At 37.4% G+C, this 26,482-nt stretch overlaps 1 protein-coding gene across 1 annotated transcript in view; it reads left to right on the forward strand.

Moving 5' to 3' along the window:
• ATP10A (ATPase phospholipid transporting 10A (putative)) overlaps positions 1-26,482 on the forward strand; it is a 118,154-nt gene that overhangs the window by 63,555 nt on the left and 28,117 nt on the right. The window contains exons 3-8 of the mRNA XM_026069433.1: positions 3,738-3,823; positions 10,463-10,569; positions 10,676-10,807; positions 13,212-13,345; positions 15,010-15,262; positions 25,530-25,747. Of these exons, the coding sequence (XP_025925218.1) occupies positions 3,738-3,823; positions 10,463-10,569; positions 10,676-10,807; positions 13,212-13,345; positions 15,010-15,262; positions 25,530-25,747 (930 nt within the window). The remainder of the gene's footprint in view (positions 1-3,737; positions 3,824-10,462; positions 10,570-10,675; positions 10,808-13,211; positions 13,346-15,009; positions 15,263-25,529; positions 25,748-26,482) is intronic.

The following is a 26,482-nucleotide window of genomic DNA, read 5'->3' on the forward strand; positions in this document are numbered from 1 at the left end:
ATCAACAGTGCACAAGGCACAAGTTTGGGGGATATGCAAAAGTATCATATAATAAATGAGACACCATCACATACCTTCAGAAAAGAAAAAAATGCCTCCAACTGCTTTTTATGAATGACCTGATCTTGCTGATGTGCACTGGGAGACTCTGAGAACATCAAATAAGTCAAGTTTTCAGGGAAATTAAGCGTTCGAAAGCCTCAATACAGATCCAGTGAGGCTAGGCATGGAGCTTTTCATCGCTCTCAAGACTGGGACAGCTCTAGTACCCAGCAGTTCTGTAAGTGAAAAGTAGGACACCAAAAATTAGACACATCAGGCAGTTGCTGCACAAAGTTTTGGGGAAGTGCTGTGTTTGACCATATTCTGTTGTTGGGGTTTTCTGTGTCTTAACAGTGACAGAGAAATTCCTTGTAAGAGAAAAATTAAAGTAGTGGCAGAGTATTTCTTTTTTTCATGGACTTGTACCCAGAAAACAACACAAATGCTGCTTTGTGCACTATAAAACCAACACTTTTACTTTACCTTCCTTCTAGCTACAGCTTCCCTTAGCTGTTCATACATGAGAGCATCATCACGGTTTGTTTCACTTGCTGCTGAAGTGTGGGTAACAGCATAAAAAGGGACAAATCTTTGATCATTGTGAAATCTTATGTTGACTTTGTGCTTCTTTATAACCACTGAAAGCAGTCACACGTGGGCAGTGTTTACATATTTGCCCATTTACCAAAAGACATTTTTACATCAAAATGGTGTCGTCAGCTGTAATGTAATACGGTGTGTATCTACACTTCCATTTCAGAAGGAAGAGATGGAGCTATTTGATTTATTAATAAAACAAAGAGCTTTTGCAATAAATCAGAATTTAGCAGCTTTGTTCCCTTACATAAACTACTATTCTAATTGGATTTCTCCCCTCCCAGATATTATCTGGTTAAAGACCATAATCACATATTTCAAGTTAATTGTAACAGAACACAAATACACAGACAGTTAGATTTTATGATAAGGGACTTTCAGTTCCCAAACTGAGTCATAAATGAAAAGAATCCAACAAGCAGAGCAGAAAGAATATGTTGTATAGTAGTGGTGTGGAAGTAGGGTAGGTTTAGTCCTGTCTGATCTTGACAGGATCTTTGTTTTGCGAAGACTTTAGTTCTACATTTTAAAGGTGTGGGGTTTTTATTTGTGAAGTTACTGCTTTGTTGTGAGGTATTCCTAGGAGAAAGGAAATTCAGTCTGTAAACTTCCAATTGCTGTAGAASTTACTGTGTCTATACAGCTCTGAAACCAGGCTCTCTTTGCTGTGTTCAGCAGCCATAGAAAACCTTCATTTGCTTAGGCTGGCCTTTCTTATTAGGTGTCTATAGGATTCCCTCTGAGGCATTCATCAAAGATATTAAGATTTCTCTCCTTTTTTTTTAAAACCACCCAGTGAAAATTTGTGTGAAACAAACTAGAGCTTGTAACACTGCTGCATATGAAAATAAAAGACAAAAATACTTCCCTTTCTGGTCCAATCTTTTCCCTCCAATTTATGAATGCAATTTAAACTACAGTGGTGAATCTTCTTTAACACAGCATTTAGGCAGACAGACAGTATGTTATTGAAACACCGTGAGTGAAGTTTGTTATTTTTCCTGTACTTTTTCTTCTGTGAAGAAACATACTGAGGCAAGGAAGGAGAAGAAGAGTGTGCTCTGGGGCAGCAGAGCAGGTGTTATATAGACAGCACAGACTTTACCAGCCCAATAAGTTTTGGCATCACTTGGAAGAAATTCACCTTCTACAAAAAGCTCAAGTAAAACCAGCTGCCTGGTAGTGCTGGCTGCTACTCTAGTGTCTGCAATGTGAACCTTTGAACGCTGGAGGTAAGGACACAGGCATAGTGCACAGTTTAAGTGCTGTGGTAACAGATTTCAGATCCCAAGGCCTGAAAGCTTCATGACAGCTATTCTCACCAGTGAGTGAGTCCTTCCTTGTGCCTGCGAATGTCTGTGCCACTCTGAGGTTGTGGCTGAGGAATAAGGGTCAGAGAGGATGAATGTGCAGCTTTGCAATGTCTGCCTCGTTCTAGAGCTTAGTGACRTTTTATGAGCCTGCCTAGAACAAGGTGCTTCTGAGTGTTCCCAGCACCAGACTTCAGTCATCGAGAAAAAATTAAGGCTGACCAGGAAAAACATCTAATGAGCTTAAATAGCGGCAGTATGTGGTACTGAGAAGACCATCTGGATTTCTTGCTAAGGCTCAAGTACCTGACTGCCTACTTTGACATAATTTAGGAAGTCTGAATCTCAGCATAGCATTCCTCTTCCTTGCTCAGAGCTGCCTGTTTTCTTTACTATTTTTTTTTCCTGTTTACATGCTGAATTCTCCATCTGAAAGTGATTCTTTCCTCCAGTGGGCTGTAGCTGTCTCTAGGTGACAGCCCATCTTCATGGTTCTCTTATCATCTCCTGTTTCTTGAAAATACTGTAAAGGTTTCCCAAGGTGTCAAGTGTGGGTGGTTTGAATTGTCTCCTATATACTGTAAGTCTGTCTTTCTTCCAAGCATGGTTGGTAGAAAAATAAAGGAGGGGATTGACRGTGATGCTGACATATCCTTTAGTTCTTTTACCTCTTATTTAAGATCTGTTTTTTTTCTCCTCTTCTGAGTGGAGTTGATATTAAAAAAAAAAATTTATTTTTTTGAGATACCTGTGTTTTTCAGAAAAGCTGGCAATAAGACTGTGTCTTTGTCCTTTGATTACTGATCCTTGGCTGTTCCCATAATGTGGTTTAAAAGGCTGTACTCAGGGGCCTACAGCTGCTCAGTAGAACCATTATAAAAACATAACATTTGCAGTGTTACCACTTTTGAAAGCTTAATAATGTGATGATCCACAATTAGTTTTTTCATTCAGAAGGTGTGTGAAGCAGTTTTCTAAAGGCATTCCTCATTGATGGAGACAAACAACGGTCTCAGTAGCGCCAAAACGGCGCACCTCTACTGTTTTCACTGTGTAGTTCGTTTAATCTGGCCTATCCATCTTAGTTTGGAAGACAGAAGAACCTTGATTTTTATTTAACAAAATTAAATAATTGTGCTGTGATAGGACATTTTTCCTCAGGCACAAGAAGTTTGTAACTACAGGTAAACGTCTTGTATGTAGAGTCAGCAAAAATACCACCTTCAGACTAATTAGCTAGAAAATCAAGAAGATTTTTAAGTGTTAATTAGGAAAAAGATATTCTTCTGTATGTGTCTAATTTTCTGTAGTAGATTAATTTTTCTGTGTTGGTATTAAGCAATTAAGAAGTCTTGCTAATATTTCAAAAACTCATACTAGCCTTTTCGTAACTGGCAATTTATTGGCTGATGTTGTCCTAGATTTGCAATAGCTTCACTTGAACATTAAGTATAGTGAAACTTTTGAATATTTTGAGCCTTCCCARACAAATCTGAATTTTTCCCTCCAGACCAAATTCATCTGACCTCTGGGTTTGGCTGCTTTTTTTCTCTAATGCTTCTTGAGACTCATATTCTTTCACTTGCAGAACAAAAAATCATTTTTGTAAGGGACATCTTCCAAGGTACCTGAGGAATTTTGTTGCCTGGGTTCCTTTAATTTTCAGTGTCATTTGTATGCTTTTGAAAAGCCTTAACTTTGATATATTATAAAAGCTAGCAAAGAAAGCAATTCTGGCTATAAATTGCAAGTCTTTGCATTAAGTAATTAATACTTTTATTATTCCAGGACTCAGAATTTGACCCCTTGAAGTTCACCAGTGTCATTGAATGCGAGAAGCCAAACAATGACTTAAGTAGGTTTCGAGGTTACATGTGAGTATTTCATATAATATCCTTTAGTATACACTCCCTCTTTCTCTAATATGGGATAAAATACATGCTGTTTTGGTTTGTGCTGTGTTCTGCAAGTCACATTATCATCACTTCCGAATGTCTAGAGAAGGATATTCAAAGCTCTTTTAGAGGATCCTCTTTTCAGAGAGACACAGGAGCCTCACATTTCCATTCCTTAGGATGGATTTAGTTGCCAGCCTTGATCGGTTTACACTCTAGAAACAAATGCATGAAGCAGTGAAGTTACAGACACTCTTTTCCCTTTCCCTCCCTTCACAGATCAAAAAAGACCATCTGGAAATGGGAGGAAATAGAAAACCAGGCCAAAAGATCCAACAAACAAACACAGTCTGCTGTACGTTATTTTTATGAAGATATGTCTGTTTGATGTTTCTTTTAAAATAAGTGTCACTGAGGAAAATCAGAAGGTGAAACTGATATTTCAGCTATGCTGCTCTTCCCTTCCTCTCATTCAGACAAAATAAAGCAACTGGTTCATACTGTGGGTGTGCTTCTACGTCACGATGCAGAATCACATACGGCCATTGGACTTAATTCTAAACAAACAGAACTGCCTTAACAGGGTGCTCATCTCTGGCCCATTAGTTGTGCTCAGAAGCAAATGTTTAATATGTACAGAGCACTTTGCTTCTAACACAGCCAGGACTGTACTATGTGGGCATGCCAATAGTAATGGTGACTTAGGAGATGCATTCTTGCATGACTTTTCTTTCTACAGTCTGTCACCACATGCTGGGTGAGAGACCAGGATACTTAATTCTTTGTCTAAATTTTGATGAAAAGAGTTAGGTCCATACTAATTCTGTTTAGAATACAATGATTTATTATCCTTATGGATTAGGAGTGATGGGCAGTATTGAATTGTGTAAATGACACAAGAGCTGAAATTGCTGAAGCTTGAGGAGTTTTTTATGGTGATGCTATTTATCAACTCAGTTACTACTCTCAGATGTCACAGATTGTGTAGGATGTACTGACAACTGGTGTAAATCAGGCAAGCTTTTTTGAAGCTACATCAAGTTGTACTGTGGGAAAATGTGTTGTTTTATTTAACAGCACAAAGTCCTACAGTTCATTTAAAGATAAAAGTTCAGTATTAGACATTACTGCATGAGTGTGTGTAACTGTCTACAATGCTAGAGAGCCTGCTCTAGTGCAGAAATGACATTTCCAGATACAAAAAAAGAAAGTTTGGCAGCTTTTCTAGCACACTTCATATGTGTTAATCTTAATCCCCAAAATATTGAACAAAGGTTGAATACAGCAAGATATATGCATAAATTTTTCTTTCATTATGTATTTACTTATGTACTCCATGTGGAAAATGCATGTAGCATTTAAGTTACAGAACTGTTCAAATTATGTAGCAGGTAACATGGAAGCCCTTTGTTCAAGATAGATTGTATTTTATCTTCTCTACATTTTAATGTTTTGCAAATGACGTGGATGTTTTTTGACATAGCAAGTGGTCAGACGTCAGTTGTGAATATGGCAGAAAGCATCAGGTCTCATCAGCTATGCTGCCAGAGATTTACAACTAAAGGAGCATGTGGCAATTGAAGTGAAAAGCAGGGACTGACTTTCAAAAATAAACTTTGTTTTGGAAGATGCTGGCATTCAGCCTCCCAATTTGTCAAGGGAAAGAGGGTTTTTTTCCTTCTTTTATTCTTTTTAGATTTTCTTCATTGGTGTCATGCAATCATGGGTCTGTTTCAAATCATATGTTAGCAAGATGAATAGTAATTAGTACATCTGAATTGAAACATGTCATTGTCATGTCAAAATCAGATCTTAATCATGATCAAAATCTTACTGACAGTCAGTGCTTGAAAGACAGGTTCAGATAGCTCTCAGCTGATCAAGTAATAGCTCAAGTAAAAAGAAATGTTATTGAAATATTTAAATAGGGATGCTATGAAATAGTAGACTTTCAAGAGATCCATATTTAAAAGCTGTGCTGACACATTACTGTCAAAGTTTGCTTTGAAGTTTTGACCACTTAGTAGGTTTCCATTTTAGAAGATGACTATTTTTTTCTGTTTGAAATATGAAAAGCACCTCTGGTTCCAACGGCTATGCTGACAATTTTTTAGGGAGACAGAAATATGTGTGTGTGTGTTGTAAGCAGGTGTTTGGTGGAGGGGAAATTCTGTTCCCTACAGTTAATCTGAAATGTGATCACTATAGATAACCAATATAACACAGGCAGGCCAGGGTGAAAGCAGACATGATAATATAAAACAACAACAAAAATATTACAGAACATTCTGAGACAGGCCTGGCCATACACTTTCCTATGTCTGTAGATGTGTAGCATATGCATTGCTACATATGATTTCTTCAGTCATACTGCACAATCTGCACTGAGCATACTCTTTGCGTGCAGATGAGCAGACAGGCTGCCTGTTCTACGCAAGCACTTGCTTTAATATTATTTTGCAATTTCTGCACCCGCGCGTATCCCAAGCATGCTTCCTCATGTTTATTTTCCCTAAAAGAAGCCCTCTGTGTAAAAAGAATCGAATAAAACCTAGCATGCCCCCTGCCTGTATGGGTCTAGCCAGATTATGTACAGTATGCATGGCAAACATTCAAAAATCCTGTGCCAGATTCCAAAAATAACAAATTTGGCTTTAAAGTCTCTTCTCACTCTTTTTGTGCCTGTATGTGCAAGGAAAAAGGAGAAGGGGTAGTTTGCATTCTGGCTCTCCAGCTTTTCTCTGAAAAATAGATCTTTTATTACTTTAGACAAGAACAGAAATCTTCATCTAATCATGTGATGTCAGAAGACTTGCCTGGGAAATACCAAAAGGAGTATAGCAAGGAGTGATAATAATATGTGAATGCATGTGTGCAATTCTACTTCAAAGCTTGTCAGAAGTTTACAAAACAAAATTAATATAAAATCACTATATGAATCAGACTTATTCTTTTATTAAAAAAAAGTATAAATCTATGCCTTGATGTCTCTTTGACCTTCTGCAATGACACAGCCTCTGCAGAGTCGGGAAGATTCGGACTGATGATAAGTGCTGGGACTAATGAGGTTTAAGGTTGTTGAATATTTTCTTTGGGATCGTCAAGTAGCGGGAAGTAATGACTGCCCCACCATTTGCTTTGTAAGATGCTCAAGGAACCAGAGAGTGAGAGAAAATACCCCTTTTTGAATACAACTTTGATATGTCACCATGTTATTTAATGCTGGTGAACAAACCAGATAAACAAACAAGCAAAAATGCTGTAGAAGGCTGAAATGAGCTCTAATAAGACTTATTTTTGAGTTACTGTATTAAACTGTGAGGCTTATTTCTGTACAAACACTTTCTCATTGCTGTAGTAAAGTACTAGCTAACTTCATCTGGTGAGCCCATTTCTCATAATATGTGGTGTGTGTGTGTTTTAGATGTTTATATGCTGCATATTTGCGGTGACATCCATGTGAGAAATTGCAGAGATAAAGGGTAGTGCACCTGTGCTCACCAACACATTTCCTTGTGGACTAGCCTTCACATTCCAAACTTCTGAGCAGCTTCAGCAAGCAACTGTTTTAAATACTGACAGAGAAAAGTTTCCTTCTTTGCCTCCAAAATTACACTGGCCTGAATCCAGAAAGGGGAAAAACAGACTGTTCAACCTCTGTAACAGGCTTAAGGTTTATAGCTCTGCAGGGCTAGAAATGGGATCTAAGCCATCTCAACATAAGGTTATAGCCTTGGCAGGTTTGTTATCAAAGTGAGTGGTTTATCTAACTCTAGTTTTCATTATTTTTTAATCCAGACCTTCATGTTTGTAATTTTTTCTTCCTTTTATCATCTGTGCCTGACTGGGTTATAGGTATGTTCGGTTAGTGAGTCACTGGCAATGAGGTGCAGGCAAGAAGGAAACAATGAATTTCAGCTTGTCCAGCTGATATCTCACAAATTTTGATTTTATCCATACTGCTTTTTAAAGATCTGGTGAGCAGTAGGTGATTTGGGCAGCTTCATTTGGCAATGAAAAGGTAAAAAGCGGTACCAGATGCATATAAGGATAAGATGAGCTGTGGTGAGAATGCCCAGTCTGTGATTGAAGGCATTAGATTGGGGTCTTGGCACCAACAGGTCAACTTCAGATGTTGCACCATTGCTATGGAGTAGGTTCAGATGTTGTATAAGCCAGGATAATAAGAGCAAATATATAATTGTATAGAACAGATATACAATTAATTGTGTATAAAGGTTATCATGTACAATATACCTATCACAGTCCACTGTTACTGTTAAGTGTAATGAATGGATGAAGGTTATAAAATCATAAGCCAGAGCAATTACTTCTTAAGTAGGTTTATCTTTAAAAAGTCCCTTTATTAACAGGAACTGTAACTATGGTTTGGAGACTTCATTGGAAATTCAAGCTAACATCCTAATGATTTATGAGAAAAGCTAATGAAGAATTCAGTATTAAAAAGCAGAGGAATGGCAGAATACTTGTAACTGTAATTTCTGCACTATGTATTCATTAAGAAATGATTTCCCAAAGTGTAAGCCCAACAAAATTCAGGTAATTCTCAAACTGGCAATCAGTGTTTACAGGTACTGTCACGCTATAAGAGGGCTGCTGGGCAGCCCCCAATTTTTAAAGCTTCATCAGCAAAAGGTGAGGCAGCGAGTTAAAGAGGTTTGCTGAAAAGGACAGAAGCAGAACTTGCATTCTCATCTCTGAGGACTGCAGAGAGGATGATGTGTTGAGCAGGGGAAATCCCCTCCTAATAAAGAAAAAACTCCACTTTTGCATCAGACTTGCAAACTTGATGTTATCTCTTTCCTCCTCTGTTCATTTTTGGTCTCTAGTCAGATGTTATCACTGCTGCAGCCACCTCAGTTCTCAAATCCACTGCTTCCTCTCCWCTCCTACTGAGAAAAGCTGAGCATACCTGTTGAAACACGCGTGCTTTTAATTTATACTGTGAGCTCTTAGAAGCAGGGAGTGGATATAATATATTATCCTGAAATAAAGAGGACTGTGTATATGTGTCTGTATATATATACATAAAAAAGTATGTGTGTATGTGTATTATTTATGGGTATATTCTACCCACTAAGAGCATTGACTTAACATAACCAGTTCCTTAGTCTGCGGCTAGTCCTATGGGTATAGACAGGAGGAGAATACATAGGATTTTCAATTATCACTATTTTTTCTTGCATATCTCAGGATACTTGGTACAGTTCTTCAGGCACAAGATCCTAGAAGCATGTGCTAAAGTTAGAACTTAAGTTTTCATTAAAAAAAAGGTTCTAACAATCAGAGAAAAATATAAGATACAACCCAGGTATGAAGGCTCAGAAAATAGGAAGCAAATAAAAAGAACTCAATATTTTTGTAAAAGTTACAATTTTAAGCCAGTTTACAGATTTTGTGGGGCACAGGCTGCTCAAAATGCTCAAATCCAGGTAGCCATAGAGTTTGAGGGGACAACAAGAGCAGTTAAATCAGTTTGTTAATTTTGTTATAGCACATTGCATTTTTCCAGGATTTCTCGTAAAACTCCCAGCTTTTATTAGTTTTTTATTGCAGTGCGTTTTTAGAAGTGATAGTTTTGATGTTCTGTAAGTTAAGGCAAAACATTTAAATATTTCAGACTTTCCTTTAATCTGCTCTGAGGCATTAGGATACTGCAGTCTATTAAATGAAATTTTATTCGTTCAGAGAGGGTCTAGAATGATTATTATTTGATTTGTCTTTTTTACCTAATAAAAAATTCTAATGCTATTTTTTAATTGTTGTTATTATTTAGCATTTCCCTTGTGACAGTTAATTCTCATAAGGCTATTTTCTGTTCTTCTTTGTCTACTGAAATTTGAGTCAGTCCATATGCAGCAGACAATTAGAAGTCATAGTGGAAAAATGTTGCTTTGTTCCATTTTACTCATGTGTTTTGGTGCTCGTCAGCAGCAATCTTCATCAAGGTGCATGCCATTTCTTCTTTCTTAGCCTCTCTGTGAGACTCTCTGAAAGGAATCCCTCTTATTCTCACTGATGAATCCATGGAATTTTTCTCCCTTTCCCTTTCACTGAACCAATGTGTACTCTCCCTGATACATCCTCCTTAATGTCACCACTTCTGAAACTGTCCTTTCCCAGATTCACCATATTTCCTTCTAGGATTTCTTTGATACAAATATGTGTAGTGTGTAAACCATATGCGTTGCATAGCTGCTCTTAGATGGACTGGGTTAATTGTGATTGCACAGTCAATTTGTGCATGCGCAGAAAGTCCAATGCGTTTTCAAAGTTGTAGATTTGACCTGCACGTCTCTAGTGACCATTTGTCCTGTACATTTGCACATTCAACAGCGTAGTCAGGGCAACTGGTACTGCTCTAACTGGGCTGCCAGACATTTGGGATTCCTGGGTAGGTATTCTCAGTTTTCAAAGTTTGCCAGAGAATCTTCCCACAAGGAAGAGGACACATCTAAGGAAATATCTCACTATCAGGCTGGCATGACTTCTTAAACTTTGAAGATGTTTCCTGGGCTTGTATTAAAGAGTAGTAAGATTTAAAAAACTTTATGTTTTGACATGCTGTGCTTTGTTCTGTTTTTAAATCTTCTGCAGGATACATAAAAGTGGAAAAAAAGATGGACTGTTCAAAGAAAATCTTTTGTTACGCGGATGTACTATTAGAAATACAGAAGAAGTGGCAGGAATAGTAATCTATGCAGGTAAAAGTTGCTTTTCTGTCTGCCTGGGCACACTGCCTTTCTTATAGTTTCCTTAAAATACTAACAGAAATCCATATTACATCGTTTGATGCAATTGCTTCTGCAGGGCATGAGACCAAAGCTTTGTTAAATAATAATGGACCCCGTTACAAACGCAGTAAGCTTGAAAGACAGATGAATGCTGATGTCCTTTGGTGTGTCCTCATACTTCTAATCATGTGTCTGTTTTCTGCCATTGGTAAGTGTTCTTTAAAAACAGAAACTTAAGTACAGACTCTCCTGGGATTCATGTGCTTTGCTTTATCAAAAATACATGTATCTGCCAAAACATGCAATCCATATAACTGCTTCCATACTATCTAATTTTTGTTGTATTTTCTTTCTTTGAAATCAAGATGTCTTGATACATAAGCCGATTTAAATTGTTTCTTAGTATCAGACAGATATATGCTGTTAGTACTAGAGATATGAATGCTTAGATTCTACTACCCTTGATAGCATCAAAAAATGTCGAGTCCAGAGGAAGTCACTTTATATGCAGTCCCCTTAAAATTACAGGTGGTAGAGTGTAACATGCCGTTAATCAGACAACAAAGTAATGTATGAGCAGAGGGTAAACATAATTAGCACAATGCTGTTCCCCACTACTGTTTATTAAATCTAGGGCACAGTGTACAACATTTACTGACTGCCCCTAAGGCTGCAGCTTTAACATAGAAGAAATACATAAAAGTCTAAATCTGCATAAACCCAGTTAGAAGACTCTCTAGACTTCATGAAATCTTTAAGAAAATGCTGACGTTCAGGTTAAAACTCTTCAGGCTGTTTTTCTATACATCTTTGGGAAAGAATAGAATTTTACAGTTGGCACCCAAAATGATTGTTTATATATTGCATATGAATTCCATATTCTTGATGTTTGTGTGTTCTGTAATGTTTGTGTGTGAGTAATACAGGAATAAACACTGGAATGTTTCCTAACAACCATGATGCAGTTTATTAACAGTCCTATGTCATTTTAATATTTCTCTGTATGCCTTTTTCCAGATATTGTTAAGTGTTACTTAAAGACGAGGTTTTAGAGCTGTGAATGAACGTATTTGTTTCCACTGAGTTCACGACACCCTTTTGTAGTGTCTCAGTGTCAGGGAGCTCTGATGTTGGGGGCTCTCATGAAGTGCTGTGGTAGGCTTAATAGCAGGAGGTCACTGCCTGCACCTGTCCTCTCTGCTACTCCATCAGAGGTGATTGCCCCAGAGCACTGGCAGCAGGGTAGGTGCCACAGTAGCTTCAGTTCAGCTTTAACTACTGCAATGCAGGACTGTAAAAGTGAGCGTGTGTAGGTGATGCACAAATACACCTTTCATTCTGTCACTCTTGCTACAAGCATAGTAACCACCAGCAAGAGGACCATGCAAACTGCTAGGAATGATAATATCCAGAACAGCTAGAGACAAATTTGCTAGAGCATTTAGAAACCAGAGGTGCCTGCTGCTTCAAGAAATGCAAAGCTGTGTTCTGTAACAATCAGGCAATTTTTTTACGTTCTGTCAGGAAAGTGTAAAGGAGGCATAATGCTCACTAATTCTGTTGAAAATCTCAGTCAGAATATTTATAAAACAGGTCTTGACATAGTTCATTGTAAGTGTGGGACTTTGATTTTTGCTCTCAGCTATAAAAAGTGTAAAGAAAGACATTAGTATAATGATATGCTTATACTGGTAATACAGGGAAGAAATAATTTCCCCTGTTTGGCTTAAGGTTTTTTTTAAATTATCAAGAGTTCAATGCTGTTTTTATTTATCAAGATGTAAGGGACAGTTTAAAATATTGTCAGATGTGGCTTACAAAGATTATGTTTAAAGTAGGCTTTTGCCCCTTTTCTGCTGATTCTGATGTCATGTAAAGAAGATAATTTGAATGGTTCTTATGTTATTGGGGTTTTTTTGTGGTGGTGGGGATTATTGCTTGTTTTTAACCTTTAAAACATCAGGCATACCATCTTAGGTCTCTCCTGGATGAGCTCAAGAAACTGCTGTGTATCTTGGAAGATGCAGACTGCAAATTCTAGCACTGTGCTTAAAAAGGCAGCTTCCTGTCTCCTTAAGAAGAATGTTGTTTACCCAAAATAATAATAACCATGCCTTTAGTTATTAGCACAGTTAATAAAAAAAGGGTTTGAGGTCTTCTGTTCTTAGTTCCTCAGCTTCCATGCTGGTGACCCTGCTGATGCTGTTATTTCATTAGTTCTGCAGACATGGTGGATAAGATTTGCATGGTAAGATTAAAGTCTCTTCTGACTTCATCCAGCTGCAACTAGTCTAGTGATACCTAGCTAGTGATACAGTCTAGTCAGTGAAGTTCACCCTTCATTTTAATACAGCTATCCATTGAAACAAATGACTTTATTTGGATAAAGTTATGTGAAATGAATTTTACATGATGTCCTTAAGAACAGACAAACCTCTTTCCCAATGCAGAAAGAAACAAAAGGTTTTGGGGCCTTTTTCAAAAGTTGTACAGAGTAGATGAAAACAAAGATCACTTTCGTGTGTAACTCATCTTAAAATACAAATTCATACCTTAAGTATTTTTTTTCTTGGAGTTAATTGGCATTTTTCTCTCTTTCTACTCTTCTGCAGGTCATGGCCTATGGGTATGGCAATATGGTGAGAAGAAGAAACCAGTTTTTGATGTTCCAGGGCCTGATGGCCAATATTTGTCCCCTGTTCTAGCTTCAGTATATTTATTTCTGACAGTGATAATAGTTTTTCAGGTAACCAAGTTGTACACGCTGTCTTTTGCGTTCATAGTTTGTTGACAACTACAAATGTGCAGTATGTGCAGTATCCCTTCTCTGCCACTAAGGCACCCGAGAAGCTAATCGAGCACTAAAAAGAAGTACATTTATTCACTTTAAAATTTAATTATAACTATAGGGAATGTGATAATATATAACCAGAAAAATAAAACAGCATCATTAAAGAAAAAAAGGTCTACCAAGTGCTAAAAAGATGAAAACTTCTCTCAGAAATAAGCAGAATGATCCACACAGAAAACTGTCAGAGATCCATTGACTTTGGAAAGAAAAACCAGCTGAGAACCTTCCCCAAAAAATCCAAGTGTTATATTTTATTTTAAACAGGTAGGAGGAGATAGGATGCACTGGGTTCTCTTGTGAGAAAACAAACTTTGTGCTTCATATCTACCCACTGTGGAAGAACACCTCAAAGATTAGGGATGCCACTTTGGGTACACTGCCCAGTTAAGAACATGAGTCGATATACAGCTTTTTTAATCTCTTCCCAAAGATACAGTAGAATGCAAAGATAGTATATGGCTCTTAACTCCATATCTCAGCTGAATAACAAGCTGAGTAAAAAGTTTTCTGATCATGAAGAGAAATATATTGAATGGTGAAGGTGGTGATAAGTTAAGAGAAGTAACAGAGACCCATGTCACTGGGACGTGTGAAAAGTAGGCCCAGTAGGACGCTATAGAAAGGTGTGTTAATGGAGGCAACAACTCCTTTAAGAAGAGGAATGAAAAAGGATGAGTTAAATGACTTTTTACTCTAAGGTATTGGTTATGATACTGGTTAAATAAAGTTCACCACAGAATTATTTTAAACACCCACCCTTTTACTGTAGTTTTTCTTTAAACAACCACATTTGCCAGTTATATGCATGCCATAATTTATCCCTCATGTCTAATGGAGCAAGCTAAATGCAGTGTGCAATCAGGAATTTCTGTGCTGAAAAACAACTGCAAGGAAAAACTGAGGTACAAATTAGGTCATTCATAGGGTTTTGACAATCCTCAAGAAACTGTTGAAAATCATTTCTGGAGAAGCTTCTTACCACATCTCTTTCTTCAGGAATTATAAAATGTGTTCTTCATTCAAGTAATCAGCAGTGCAAAAGCCAAGGCCAAAGAGATTGTTTCTGTGGAGAACTTTACACTTTTCATTCTGTTTCTCCTTTCCTGCAGAGTGAATTTGTGAAAAGTCTATTATTTATGCAGAATAAATTTGAATTATTATTTTTTTTAATGCAAAGTATCCTTTCACATTTGCAGGATTCTGACTGTACTCTCTGATTTGTTTTTTTTCCTGTCTTTTCCTTTTCCTTTTCTAGTTAGTTTCAAATGCACCTTATTAACCCCAAAAAGGTTTGCTTCTGTCCATATTCAGATAATCAACCTTCCAGACATAATAATGGATTTCAGCTCTGCAGCTGACCATAGGCTTTCCTGGTCTAACATAGTAAACTCTTCTCAAACATTCTAGTAACTTTACCGTAGGCTTGTAGAGCTATTTAAACTCTTAAAGTACATAGACTCCTCGTGTTCTAGTCTACTACCAAGTTAATTAGATTTTACCAATTCAATGTATCCTTGCTTCTGTTGTCTCCTAATTCTCTTTCTTTTTATGTATTCTAGGTTATGATTCCAATTTCTTTGTATGTATCTATTGAAATAGTTAAAATCTGCCAAGTATACTTTATTCACCAAGATAAAGATCTATATGATGAAGAAACAGACTCTCAGCTACAGTGCCGAGCTTTAAATATCACAGAAGACTTAGGTCAGGTGCAGTTTATCTTTTCAGACAAGACTGGGACACTTACTGAAAATAAGATGGTTTTCCGACGATGCACTGTTTCTGGAATAGAGTATTCCCATGATGCTAATGGTGAGTCCATGGTCTTGCTTTCTATCTAATGGTTGTACTTTGGTTCAGTCTAAAGTATACGTAAAAGTTATTGTAATCTTAAATCAAAAAGAAAAACAAAACAAATTGCATGTATCCACTCAACAAACTTCATAATAGCTGTTCTCAGGTTATTACAATGTGATGGCTGTGTTCAGCTGACAATGACAATCTTATCAAAATATTCTATGACATTTACAGTATGCTGTCAAGACAGTTGCAGCTTCTAGCTTTAGTTTCTGATCTGGTAAAGCACTTGAGCACATGGTTAATTTAAGCAAATTGAATAGTGCCATTGGTATCAAGACTGTATTTGAAATATACTATGTTAAATATCAGTTTTAAGCATAGATAGACTAGATAGATTTTTAAGCRTAGAAGACTAGATTAATCTCTGATTGAATATCTAGAATGAGATTATCCTTTTGTGCTGAGAATAAAATATAAACAGAGCTTCTGGTTTTCATATTAACAGGAAACATAATCTGATATAATAGCATATTTTATGTTAGCTTTGATAGATTCTTTTCAGTGCTCTGAGTGACAGGTGTCTGATTTAAGTTTTCTTCACTACTGCATGAACACTGTAGTTGAAAGAACATCCCCAAGTATCAGGTTTTCGAAAGACTAAGAGTCATTCTTTGTCACAAGGGAATGCGAGGATGCCTGTGTCATCTCATCGTTCTCTCAGAATTATTAAGATTTCCTATTTTGTGATTTTTTTTGTAATTTGTGCTAAGCTATTTTCTCCTAAATTTTTGTTGTTATCCTTTGTGATGTAACAGATATTAAATCTTCACATCATACTCTGTCTGTATCCTGGAAAATATTGATAAAAATATTGATGGAAAATATTGATACAGTATTGCATTCTTAATTGCAAAAATTAAGTTTTTTAATCTACAGAACATGTTAAAATCACTGATTAGAAAGTTTTCTCGAAGAATCATTATAGAAGTTCAGCTTATAAATAAGATATTGAATAAGAAAAATAATCAAAACAGACTGGAAAATCTAAAATATGCCTTAAAAAGTACATGAGATTCCCAATTGGTAAAAGATATTTTGGAGCTTGAGATTACGCAATGATTGTTCTTTTTTGTCCTACTTTAAAGTAGTACTGAGACCTTACATTTAAGGCACTTTTCTTCAAAAAATTAATTGTTTGGGTAGTATTATTATCCCCATATTACAGAAAGAAGAACTTAAACAGGGAGAAGTTGTGACTTCCTACCTCTACACTCTACGTAAGAAAGAGAGAAGAATTAGAATTAAGAATACATTTCTGGACTCCTAGTTCTGCTTGTTCTCTTTATCTGTTCTTTTTTTTTTTTCTTGCCACTGATTGTTTGCTTGTTTAGACGAATTTCAGAGTGTACTGTGTTCTTTGCAGGAATGATAACATTACTGCCAACTAAAACAGTGTAGAAGGGGTACTTTTATGAGCATAGTATCGTCAGCTGATACGGAGGCTGAACTCAGGCTCCTAAATTTGAGTCCTGAGTTTCAGATCTTTATTCTTTAACATTTCTGGTTGTGCATACCTCCTTCTTGCAATTTCAGGTTACAATATAAATGTTAAGAACAATAGAGTGAAATTCACTACACGCAAAAGGATCAATTAAATACCTAAAATGAACTAAAAGATTTTTTTTTCTGATGCTTCTTTCACTTACAGCTCTGTTTGTGCTTTCATACAACTACAGTCAATATAAAATTTCAGATGTAAATATTTTAAAATTGACAGTCCTCTTTATGCATAGTATTTTAATCATTTTTTCTCCTCTACAGAAAACATATCTTTCTCTGCCTTTCTATGCATAAATGGTAATCATTTCTATTGATTTTGTTCCCTATTCTCAGGATTAATGAGGTAATAAAAACTATTCTTCATTCACGTCTTTTGTTAGCTTCTATTCTCCAGTCTGATTTCCCAGTCATCTCATTTAGATATGGTAAGATGTCTTCCACAGCCCTTTCTGTTGTTAGGGAGTACATCAATAACATTTCATTGCTTCTGTGTTTAATTGCAAATGATTTGTCAGCATCTCTTCTGTGTTTCCTACCAGAGTATTTAAGTTCCTCTCTGAGGTGTTTGGGAATTATGTTATAAATGATGCCATCCAGCTTTCCTCCTGAGATTTTTCTGAGGATTTCTTGAATTAGAAAATTCTAAAATCTTCCACCTGAGAAGTGATCCAGTGCTGCCATATATGCAGGGATCAAGAAGACCAAGTAAAATGCATCTGCCTTTTCTCATCCACTTCAAAGGTGATCTGTGTCTTTCTTCACTTATCTGAGTAATTATTCAGGCATAGTGGTTTGCTACTTGGAACCAAACTCTGAGTAGTCTTTCAGATGAAGAAATGAATTTAAAATTTTTGTATGCAGGTCAAGATTCAAATGCTGAAGATAACAAGTCATTTTCTAGTGTGGTATCTTGTAGAAGCAGATTACTCAGGATGAAAATATACTTGTTCTGAGCTCTTTGGCCTAAGTTTGTTATTCTACTGTGGCTGGGTAGCAGTGCCTGTTATTACAGTTGTTTGACCCTTCCCATGATAAGATCCTGTTTTCAGTTATGGATAGTTTTACAAAACTTTAACTATTTGGTTAAAGTTTTCCATGGCAGATGTCTGCCTGAGGCACAAATTCTGGGGATAAATTTCAGTCAGAACAGTTCCATTCAGGCATATCCAAGAACAAAGCTAAGATGAAACACACTTTTTTCCCACGCTGAGAAGTTCTGGCAAACTTTCGTTTGAAATGATCTTGAGGCCCTATATTCTGGAGCTCAGCCATCCATACACACAAGGGGGAATACTTATGCCTACACTGGCAGCTTGGGGTCTGGCATTTCCTCACTTTGGAACTTTAATTTTCTTTTAAAGTACTTTTTCTGCATATTCTAGGACTGCCATATATGTCTATTAATTACTCAATCAACAGACTTCACAATTTTGTTCTGTGCTGCATTTTAAGTTCTTCATAAAATTTGTCCACTGGTGCTGTCCCATTCTGTTCTGTTCTACAGGGATTATTATACCACAGTGATCATCATCATATCTGAGTGCCTTCCACCAGTGCACTGAGCAACATGCATAACATCATGCATAGTCTGTTCTTTCCCCTTCTTCCTCTTCTCATGTGGGAATTTTGCAAGTGCAGTGTGCAGTTTGTTTGGGTTTGGGGGATATTTAAAAGGCATGTGCTATACTGTGTTTTTTTAGGGTTGGCATATTTGAGGAGATATGCCTTGTTCTTGAGTCTTGGGGGCTTCTGGCTGTCCATACTTTCCTTAGAAATTTGATCCACAAAGTCATGTAAGTTGCCTAAAAAAGCTCTGCAGATGAGCTTTATGATTATGAGGGAGGGTTCTGTTTTTCATTAAAAGTGGACATGTTAATCATAGTTTTCATCACAGAGACTTACATGGTCCTTATGCATGGCTGAAGCTATTAAATGCTCCTAAAATAAAAACTGAAACGTTGAACTAGACTCAACACTTTATGGATAGGTAGTATAGGGAACAAGGGAAGAATTTTATGAATTTGCTGGAGAAAGCATTTTGCTGCAGAATTCTGTATTAGCTCTAAGTTTCTTATGGGGCTGATGGCGCTATGCCCAGGAATATTGCATTGTTTTAGTCTAGACAAGAGGTGACAAAGGCATGAATAATGGAGGCCAATAAGTTCCACCAGCCTCGGACAGAATCTCCTGGCCAATTGGAGATAGTACAAAGTATTACGCATGGATACTGCTATTTGAGAGCTTAGCACCAAGAAGGAATCCAGAAACACTTCTGAAGGCTGCGAGGGAGGGTGTAAGTGTACTCAGCACTTTTCTCATCCAGTTTGTTCCATGATGCAAGCTATATCAAATATTCATCATTGTTGAGGTTACCTATAATATCTTGGTGATAGATTATAAATTGATTAGGATCAAACTACAGGAGTCTGCCCTGTCAGTTTTGGCCCTGTGAATACCATGTTGATAGGCATGGGATTCTTGTTACTAATTTTAGATACCTATATTTAAGATAGTCACCTAGTGATTAACATCTAGTTAATGGAGAAAATTAAGCATTTGTAGGATGCAGTTCATCAGACCTGTTTTAAACAACTACATTTGTTATCTAATACATGTCTTTTTCTCTGTGTTTTAGAAGTCTAAAGACAGGTGGGAAGAATTCCCGCTTCATATTTGTGGCACAGGTTTTCTTAAATTTGTTCCGTTGTTTCCTTCCAAGGCTCTTCCTGATTTGGAGTGTGTTAGTTCAGGATTCAGGAATGTCATGGAACATTCCAAAYAGAAGAATGATTGTCCCATTCATAAATGCTATGGTCATTTATGGAATATCCTTTGGCAGTATACTCTGGTTAAAACGCAGAAATAGATAGAGTTGTATCCATATGTTATTTCCTGAAACTATCATCTTGTTATGTGTTTCCATAATAAGATGATATTGCAAAGGTGTGCAACACACCACAAAAAATTATTCTTCTAATCAGTCCATCCTCCTAAACCAAAAGAATGGTAGCCCCAAAGAAGAGGGAGCTGCTACCATATATTTAAAATTGTGTTGCCATACCACGTGTCTTCTCTTCAGGCTAGTAGCCAACTTCTAACAGTACTTGAAATTGGCCATGCCCCAAGTTTATCTGCTGATCCCAGAGGTAGTAGATACCCAAAAGCTGACTATGCTTTTGAAAGTCGTTATATGATTTAGCAACAACCAGATGCTCTTGGCCTGACATTTGTCCTTGATGTTTTCCAAATGCTAAATTAAAGCACTCTTGCCCATGGATGTGGTCTCTGTTTTTCTAGTTTTCGCCTTCCCTTGTATGGAAGTTCTGACTGAACGCGAGTTGTCATTCCATGAATGCAGCCACACAAATCTGAAAAAGCTGAATTCTTCATTCTTTGCATTCCTCCCCCTTCCTTCCAATGACTGTGAAAAAACTCTCTGGACAACATAAAATAAGAGAGGTTGGGGTGGGCAGGGGAGGGAGAAGAAGATGGTGAAAACCCCAGCAATCTTCTCTTGGCTAGCCAAGTTTCTTAGTTACTGCATTTGGGAAACAAGAGATCTTTTGCTGTCCTCTCTATTTTTCTTGGTGAAGATTGGCTAGCAACTACTTTTCATGGGAAAGTGCATTATATGAGAAGATCTAGTTCTTCGTTTGGGGAACAGTTTTGTGATGGAACTTTCCTATTTCTTTTGTATGCAATCAGGAGACATAGATTGCACGTTTCAGCCATGTTGGAGAATTGGCTTTATTAAAAAAATTAAAAGCATAAAAATCAATTAAACCTTTTCTCTAAATATGGCTGTTGCTTACAAAGGGACTCCTCATCTGCCTTATCTTTACAAGTTGACAACCTTCAGGTATCCGGAGAGTCCATTTAGGCCTTCCCCAGAAAGATCAAACTTTGAAAGATCAAAACTTTAGTAGGGCTGGGTACTTCAGGCACTCTGAGTAGCTTATTTGTAGTTTCTCTTTTAATTTGTTATTGCTTTCTGAAAAATTTTAATTGGTCACTGAGGAGAGAATCAATGCCAGCAAATGTAGAACTAAGTACATGGAAAGTGCTAGATTTTAAACTCCTGTGGAATACAGAATAACTCATCATGGGCATATTTTGAGACAATTAATACTTTCATTTTACCTACAACACAATTGCTCTGGAAATTTTCTGGAATAGGAATAATTTCCATTTCTAAGGGGAGTAAAGAGTTCTTAATGAGAGATGTAGGATTATTCTCCTTAGGCCCTGGGGGATGACAGAAGGGATGAGGAAGCAAAATAATGGTGTTTCCTAATCTCAAGACTAGTCCTTATGGAGATGTTCTTGCAAAGTATGTTTGGTTGCATTGGCTCACTCTTACAAATTTATAGCACTCTGTCTACTTCACTGACTCTTTGCATAGGCATTAGAGTGCACTTCAAAGTGGAATAAGCTTGCACTCATAAAATAATAAGGAAATAAGGTGATGTGAGTAGGTACTGCTATACACACGAGACTTAACTTCACAATAATTTCATGATAACAGCCTTATTAAAATGATTTGGGACCAAATGGAATCATCCCTGGCCCACACATGGACAGCTGATTTATTCTTGTTTAGGGGGTCTGGAGCTCTATTCTGCTTGGAGGAAATTCTTTTGTGCTAAAAATATAACATGAACTGTAGACTGTGAAATTTGACTTTCATGAATTGCATTGCTGTGTTTGTAAAAGTTGTTTGTGTCTTTACCCTTAATAAAAAAGTCTATCAGACAAAAGATCGAGGCCATCAATTTTCAGTGCTGAAACTGAAAAGCATCCTACAACAATATCTTTCAGGTTATAATGTTCATAGGAAAAGGTTCTGAATTTGAGAGGGCTGAGTGGGTGGAGAGAACTTAATGTTCCCAAAGAAGCGTGCTTTGCACAGCTGAAGCATTATGAACCTTAGCCATAACATAACGATGGAATCATTTCATTATTTCTTCAAACTTCTTAGTTCTTGCTGCGTAATATATGACTGCACTTCAGAAATTGTTGAAAAGTGCAAAGGCCTGGTTTTTATATTAAGCTTACCTTGGTATAAAACTGAAATTGCACCATTCATAACAAAAGAAGTACATGTGTCTTTGTAGAATAAGATTCTAGTGTAAAGATTTCAAATTTTTGTCTTGTATCTACTTTCCCTTTTTCTCTTTCTCAGTGGCAGCAACAATTAAATGAATGAGCTACAAAGGAAATCTGTATAGAGAACAAGAGATAGCTAATATCACATAGGCAGACTAGGGAGGACTGCCCTATTGGTACAATATTAATAAATAAACTGAGTGCTGTCTTAGGAAACAGCTTTTGCTATGCTGAATAAACCAAGTATTTTTAGATGTGATATAAGAAGAAAGCAGTGAAGAACACAGAGATAAGGTATGCAAGCATAACTGGTATTTTGTGCATGAAATGCATTATATTTTTAGCCTTAAAGTTTATATATTTGGAGTAAAATAATAATTAGCTCAGAATCTCCGGAGTCATGCATTTCAAGATATATTTTCAGAGCAGAAGCTTAAATTAAGTCTGATTGTGAAAGATCATATTCATTTGGAAAGACTTAGCAAGGCAGGCAATCACCCAAAAACATGTGCCCTTTTATTAACAGCTCTTCTTGGAAAGGAGTTGATGAACTGGGTAGTGCATTTTGCAAAAGCTGAAAAGAATAATTGCACCTAGTCCTTTCCCTGTCAAAGAATATTCCTGTTATTGCAAGGAGTGCAGCATTCTGTCAGTCTGCCTTTCAAATGCACACCATTCAGAGTAAGGAAGATTATTCCTGCAGCACACCCAATCTTATACCTTTTCTGAGAGAGGCTGAGTGTCCGCAGACCCCACCAACTCTCCTTTAGATGGGACTTGCCACTAAGAACTTCAGTCAAGATCAGGCATTGAAATGTGCTTCTTATGATCAATTTAAAAGAATTCAAGTAAGGTGGTAAATATGCAAAAGGCCTCACTGGTATGTCATCCTGAGCAATGATTTTCAGCCTGGGCTTTGCAGAATGCAGCTAGGAGCCTGCAAAAAGTAGTTAAGGCTGAGCTTGCAGTGTCAGGCTAGGGACTGTCCTCCGCAGGCTAGGCTGCGTTTGAGGATGCACACTCCATCTTACCTCCTTAGTGCAGAGAAGGACATACATCCTTCAGTGTGCCGCTCAGTTCTGGTACTTCAGTCGTCCCCTTAGGAGGGCTTGCCAAGGTTTCCACATGGCTCCTTCCTTCCTCACATACCTGGGTTTCCTTTGGATGTCCAGGAACTTGGATGCTGGAGGGGAATGGTGAGCAGCCTGACCTTCTCCCAGAAGGGACTCAGACAGCAGCAATGGGATCAAGGGCCTGGACAGGGCTTATGGGCACACTGCAGATCACTTCTGGCCCTCTGTGTAGACTTCTGCTGACGGAGGCAAACCTATGATCAGTTGCATTAAACTCACAATATAGGGATCTCCACTTCCACTGGGAAATTGCATAGAGGCTTACAGACCAGAAGGTAAGAATGAGTGAGCAAGAATGATAGGACAGGCTGGACCTTTGCTTTCTCAAGGTGTGTGCACCAAGTTGCAGGAAGCAGCCTGTGTGGGTAAAGTGACCTTTATTTCCTTTCACCTCATTAATGTACAACAGAAGTGTCAAGGAGACCACTGACCGCCCTAACTTTCTGAGATATCTTGTAGGTTTGGTCACCTGCATCAAAGGATGAGGTGGGCATTGAAAGGAGGAGAAGCAGACAGTGCTGTGCTGTTCCATTTGCAGCTGTGGGGCTCACTGTGCAGCTGCACCTCACTGTGCGGGATATGCCATTGCTCAATTTCTATCCCATCACATAACACAGAGGCGCATGAATCACACCCAATAATGCTAATGAAAGAAACTCCAGAGTCACCCACAGTTAGTCTATATCCACCTCAAGATCTGGACTGCATAGCTGTGTCTAAACTATGGGGCAGGCTTTGTTCTCCATGTCTACAAACACACTACAGCTCTTTCTACCTGCTTGGCCTGAATTTTCTTCCAGTGCAAGCCAGAGTGCAGTGGAGGATGTTGCATATCCAAGCCTGCTCCTGGCATGCGGTTGGAGCAATGCCTGGGTGTATGTATATTCACAGCCAGGAACAGGGAAGCTCTGCCAGCCTCCACATTTCAGACACAGCCTATATACATTCCAAATGGAATTGAAAAAAACTCTGACATACGATGCTGTAGTGATAGACCATCGCCATATACTGTTTGGGGTTTGACTGCTTTCTGACAGCTAAAGCATGATTGAAAATTACAGTGGATGAGGAGGATGGATTTTTGTTTGATTGTAAAACTAGCCACATTAAAAGTGATCCCATGCTGAATTCACTGTATGTAATGCAAGATTTTTCTCAGGGAATATTTTGATAGAAAAATCTTCATGTACTTTTTTTTTTTTAATGCCTGGATAATTAACTTACATGCTAGTGATTTATCATTTGACATTAGGAAAATCCAATTTGTTACACCAGAGAACCAAAACAAAGCAGAGCCATGAGTATGTAACTTATACTGAATATCTGCATAATATGCATTATTTTGAGAGTATAATGAAAAACTTTTCAGTGAATACCTAATGAAGGAATTAATAAATACCTGTTAAAGTGATGAGTGCCTGTCTAATGAATAACCCAAATTATTAAATGTCCATGATCTTTTGGGAATGAAAAAATATGCTACAGATCAGTTAGAACTAAATGGAACCTGTCATTAGGTGGGCTGGATTCTATGGCTGTTTTACACCTTTTCTTTCTGTTTCATTTATATCTTCTGTATATTAAATCGCTAGCATTGGTTTCTAACATTAATTCTTGTAGTTAGTTACTCAAATAGTAATGTATTTGTTTAAAATTTTTCATTTGGAAAACTATAAAGCTGTTTCATTCTGTGTACATTTGGTATTGCTCAGTGCAGCAGATAATAATGGTAACAAGTGTTTTAACAGTTGAAGATACAGTAATTTTGAATATCACAGGCTGCATTATTCTGCCTATAATCCTGTCCAAAGAGGAGAGGATAGATTCCAGGGTTATCTTAGCAGTAGACTAGGAGTCAGGAACCTGGGTTTAAGTCTCCATTCTGCAACAGGTGGCCCTGACCTTGAGCCAGGCTTTTACTCTGTTTGTACCTCATCTCTGTATGTAAAATAAGGGCAGTAATGCTCTGTAAGTGTGTTCTGGAGATAAATGCAAGACAATTCGTATGTCAGTTAACTGGTACTGGATAGATGTCATATGACATCTTTGCTGAAAAGTACTTCTTATGAAATGTCCATATTTTGTTGGAAAGGACAAGAAAGTTTTTGGATTGTTTATTTCCTTCTCAGACTGCAAGTAAAGACCAAATTATTTGGTTGGTTTCGTCAAGCTGGGCTATGAAATAGGCTTCAGGGATACAGTGAGTTACCACCGAGTCTAACTGCCTTTCAGAGAGAGTGTGATGATGAGGGAGGCAGTGTTATCTTTCTAATTATATTATCTGCATCAGCCTTTAGATATTACCATTCAATTAAGACTAGACTTTTTATCCCCTGATAATGGAATCATTCATTCTTATCATGAAAGCACAGTATATTACTAAAACCAGGTCACTTTAAAAAAGTCGCCATGCACCTTTCCCTCTTTCTCCGCCACATTTAACATATGCAACATTTCTCCCTCTGTATTTTAACTGATAGCCAGACGCTTAGCAATGTACCAAGAACCTGATTCAGAGGAAGAGGAAGCAGCTCCCAAAGGAGGAACTTTATCACAGCGTGATAGTATCTGCAGCCATCAGAGCATTAAAGTAGTCCACAGAAGCCAGAGTACCAAAACTCACCGACGCACTGGCAGCAGAGCTGAAGCAAAAAGAGCAAGCATACTCTCGAAGCATACTGCGTTCAGTAGCCCAATGGTAAGTCATGAGAAATAAATGCACAACGTCCTGTATCTTTTAATAGAACAATGTCCTGAAAAGGGAAAGATAAAGATATCTGTAGCACATTGTGTACCTCTCATAGATTTCATCTTCTTGACATTTTTTCCTCTGTAGTCACAGTTGTTTGTACAAAGACAACCAAATGTAGGCATAGATCTTATCTAAATACCTTCTCTTTAGGAAGAAGCTAAAGCTAAAGATAACTTGAAATCTTTGGTTTTGGTATACCTTCATTCTGAAAATGTTTCCCTTCCCTTTATTTACAGAAGATGAGGGTAGCGTAAGGTTTGAAATCTAGGATTCTAATTGCTCTGTGTGTGCTTCTTTTCATTTTTGTCAGAGGTTTTGTCAGAGTGCTGTATTATACACTGTGATATTCCGATTCTCAGACATTACAGACATACATTATAACGTCACTTTCAGTGTGACTCAAAAATATTAGTGGAGTTCATGGGTTGTATTTAAAAAAAGAAAAACCTTTACATTTCAAAAATTTTGGAGGTGATGTCCTTACAACTTTCCTTTGGTTAATTTATTTTACACTATTGTACTTCTGTTTTACATGATCTGAATGGTAATAATGGAGCAGAGAATCTAGATTTTGTCTACGTGGAGAATTTGCACTGATGCACTGTTGATACAAATTCACCCTCAAAGTAATTCGCAAATATAGACAGAGAAAGATGCTGTTTGCACTGGTGGAACTTTTGC

This window comes from Apteryx rowi, unplaced genomic scaffold (genome assembly GCF_003343035.1).
Source record: "Apteryx rowi isolate R43461 unplaced genomic scaffold, aptRow1 scaffold_297, whole genome shotgun sequence".
Lineage (NCBI taxonomy): Eukaryota > Metazoa > Chordata > Aves > Apterygiformes > Apterygidae > Apteryx > Apteryx rowi.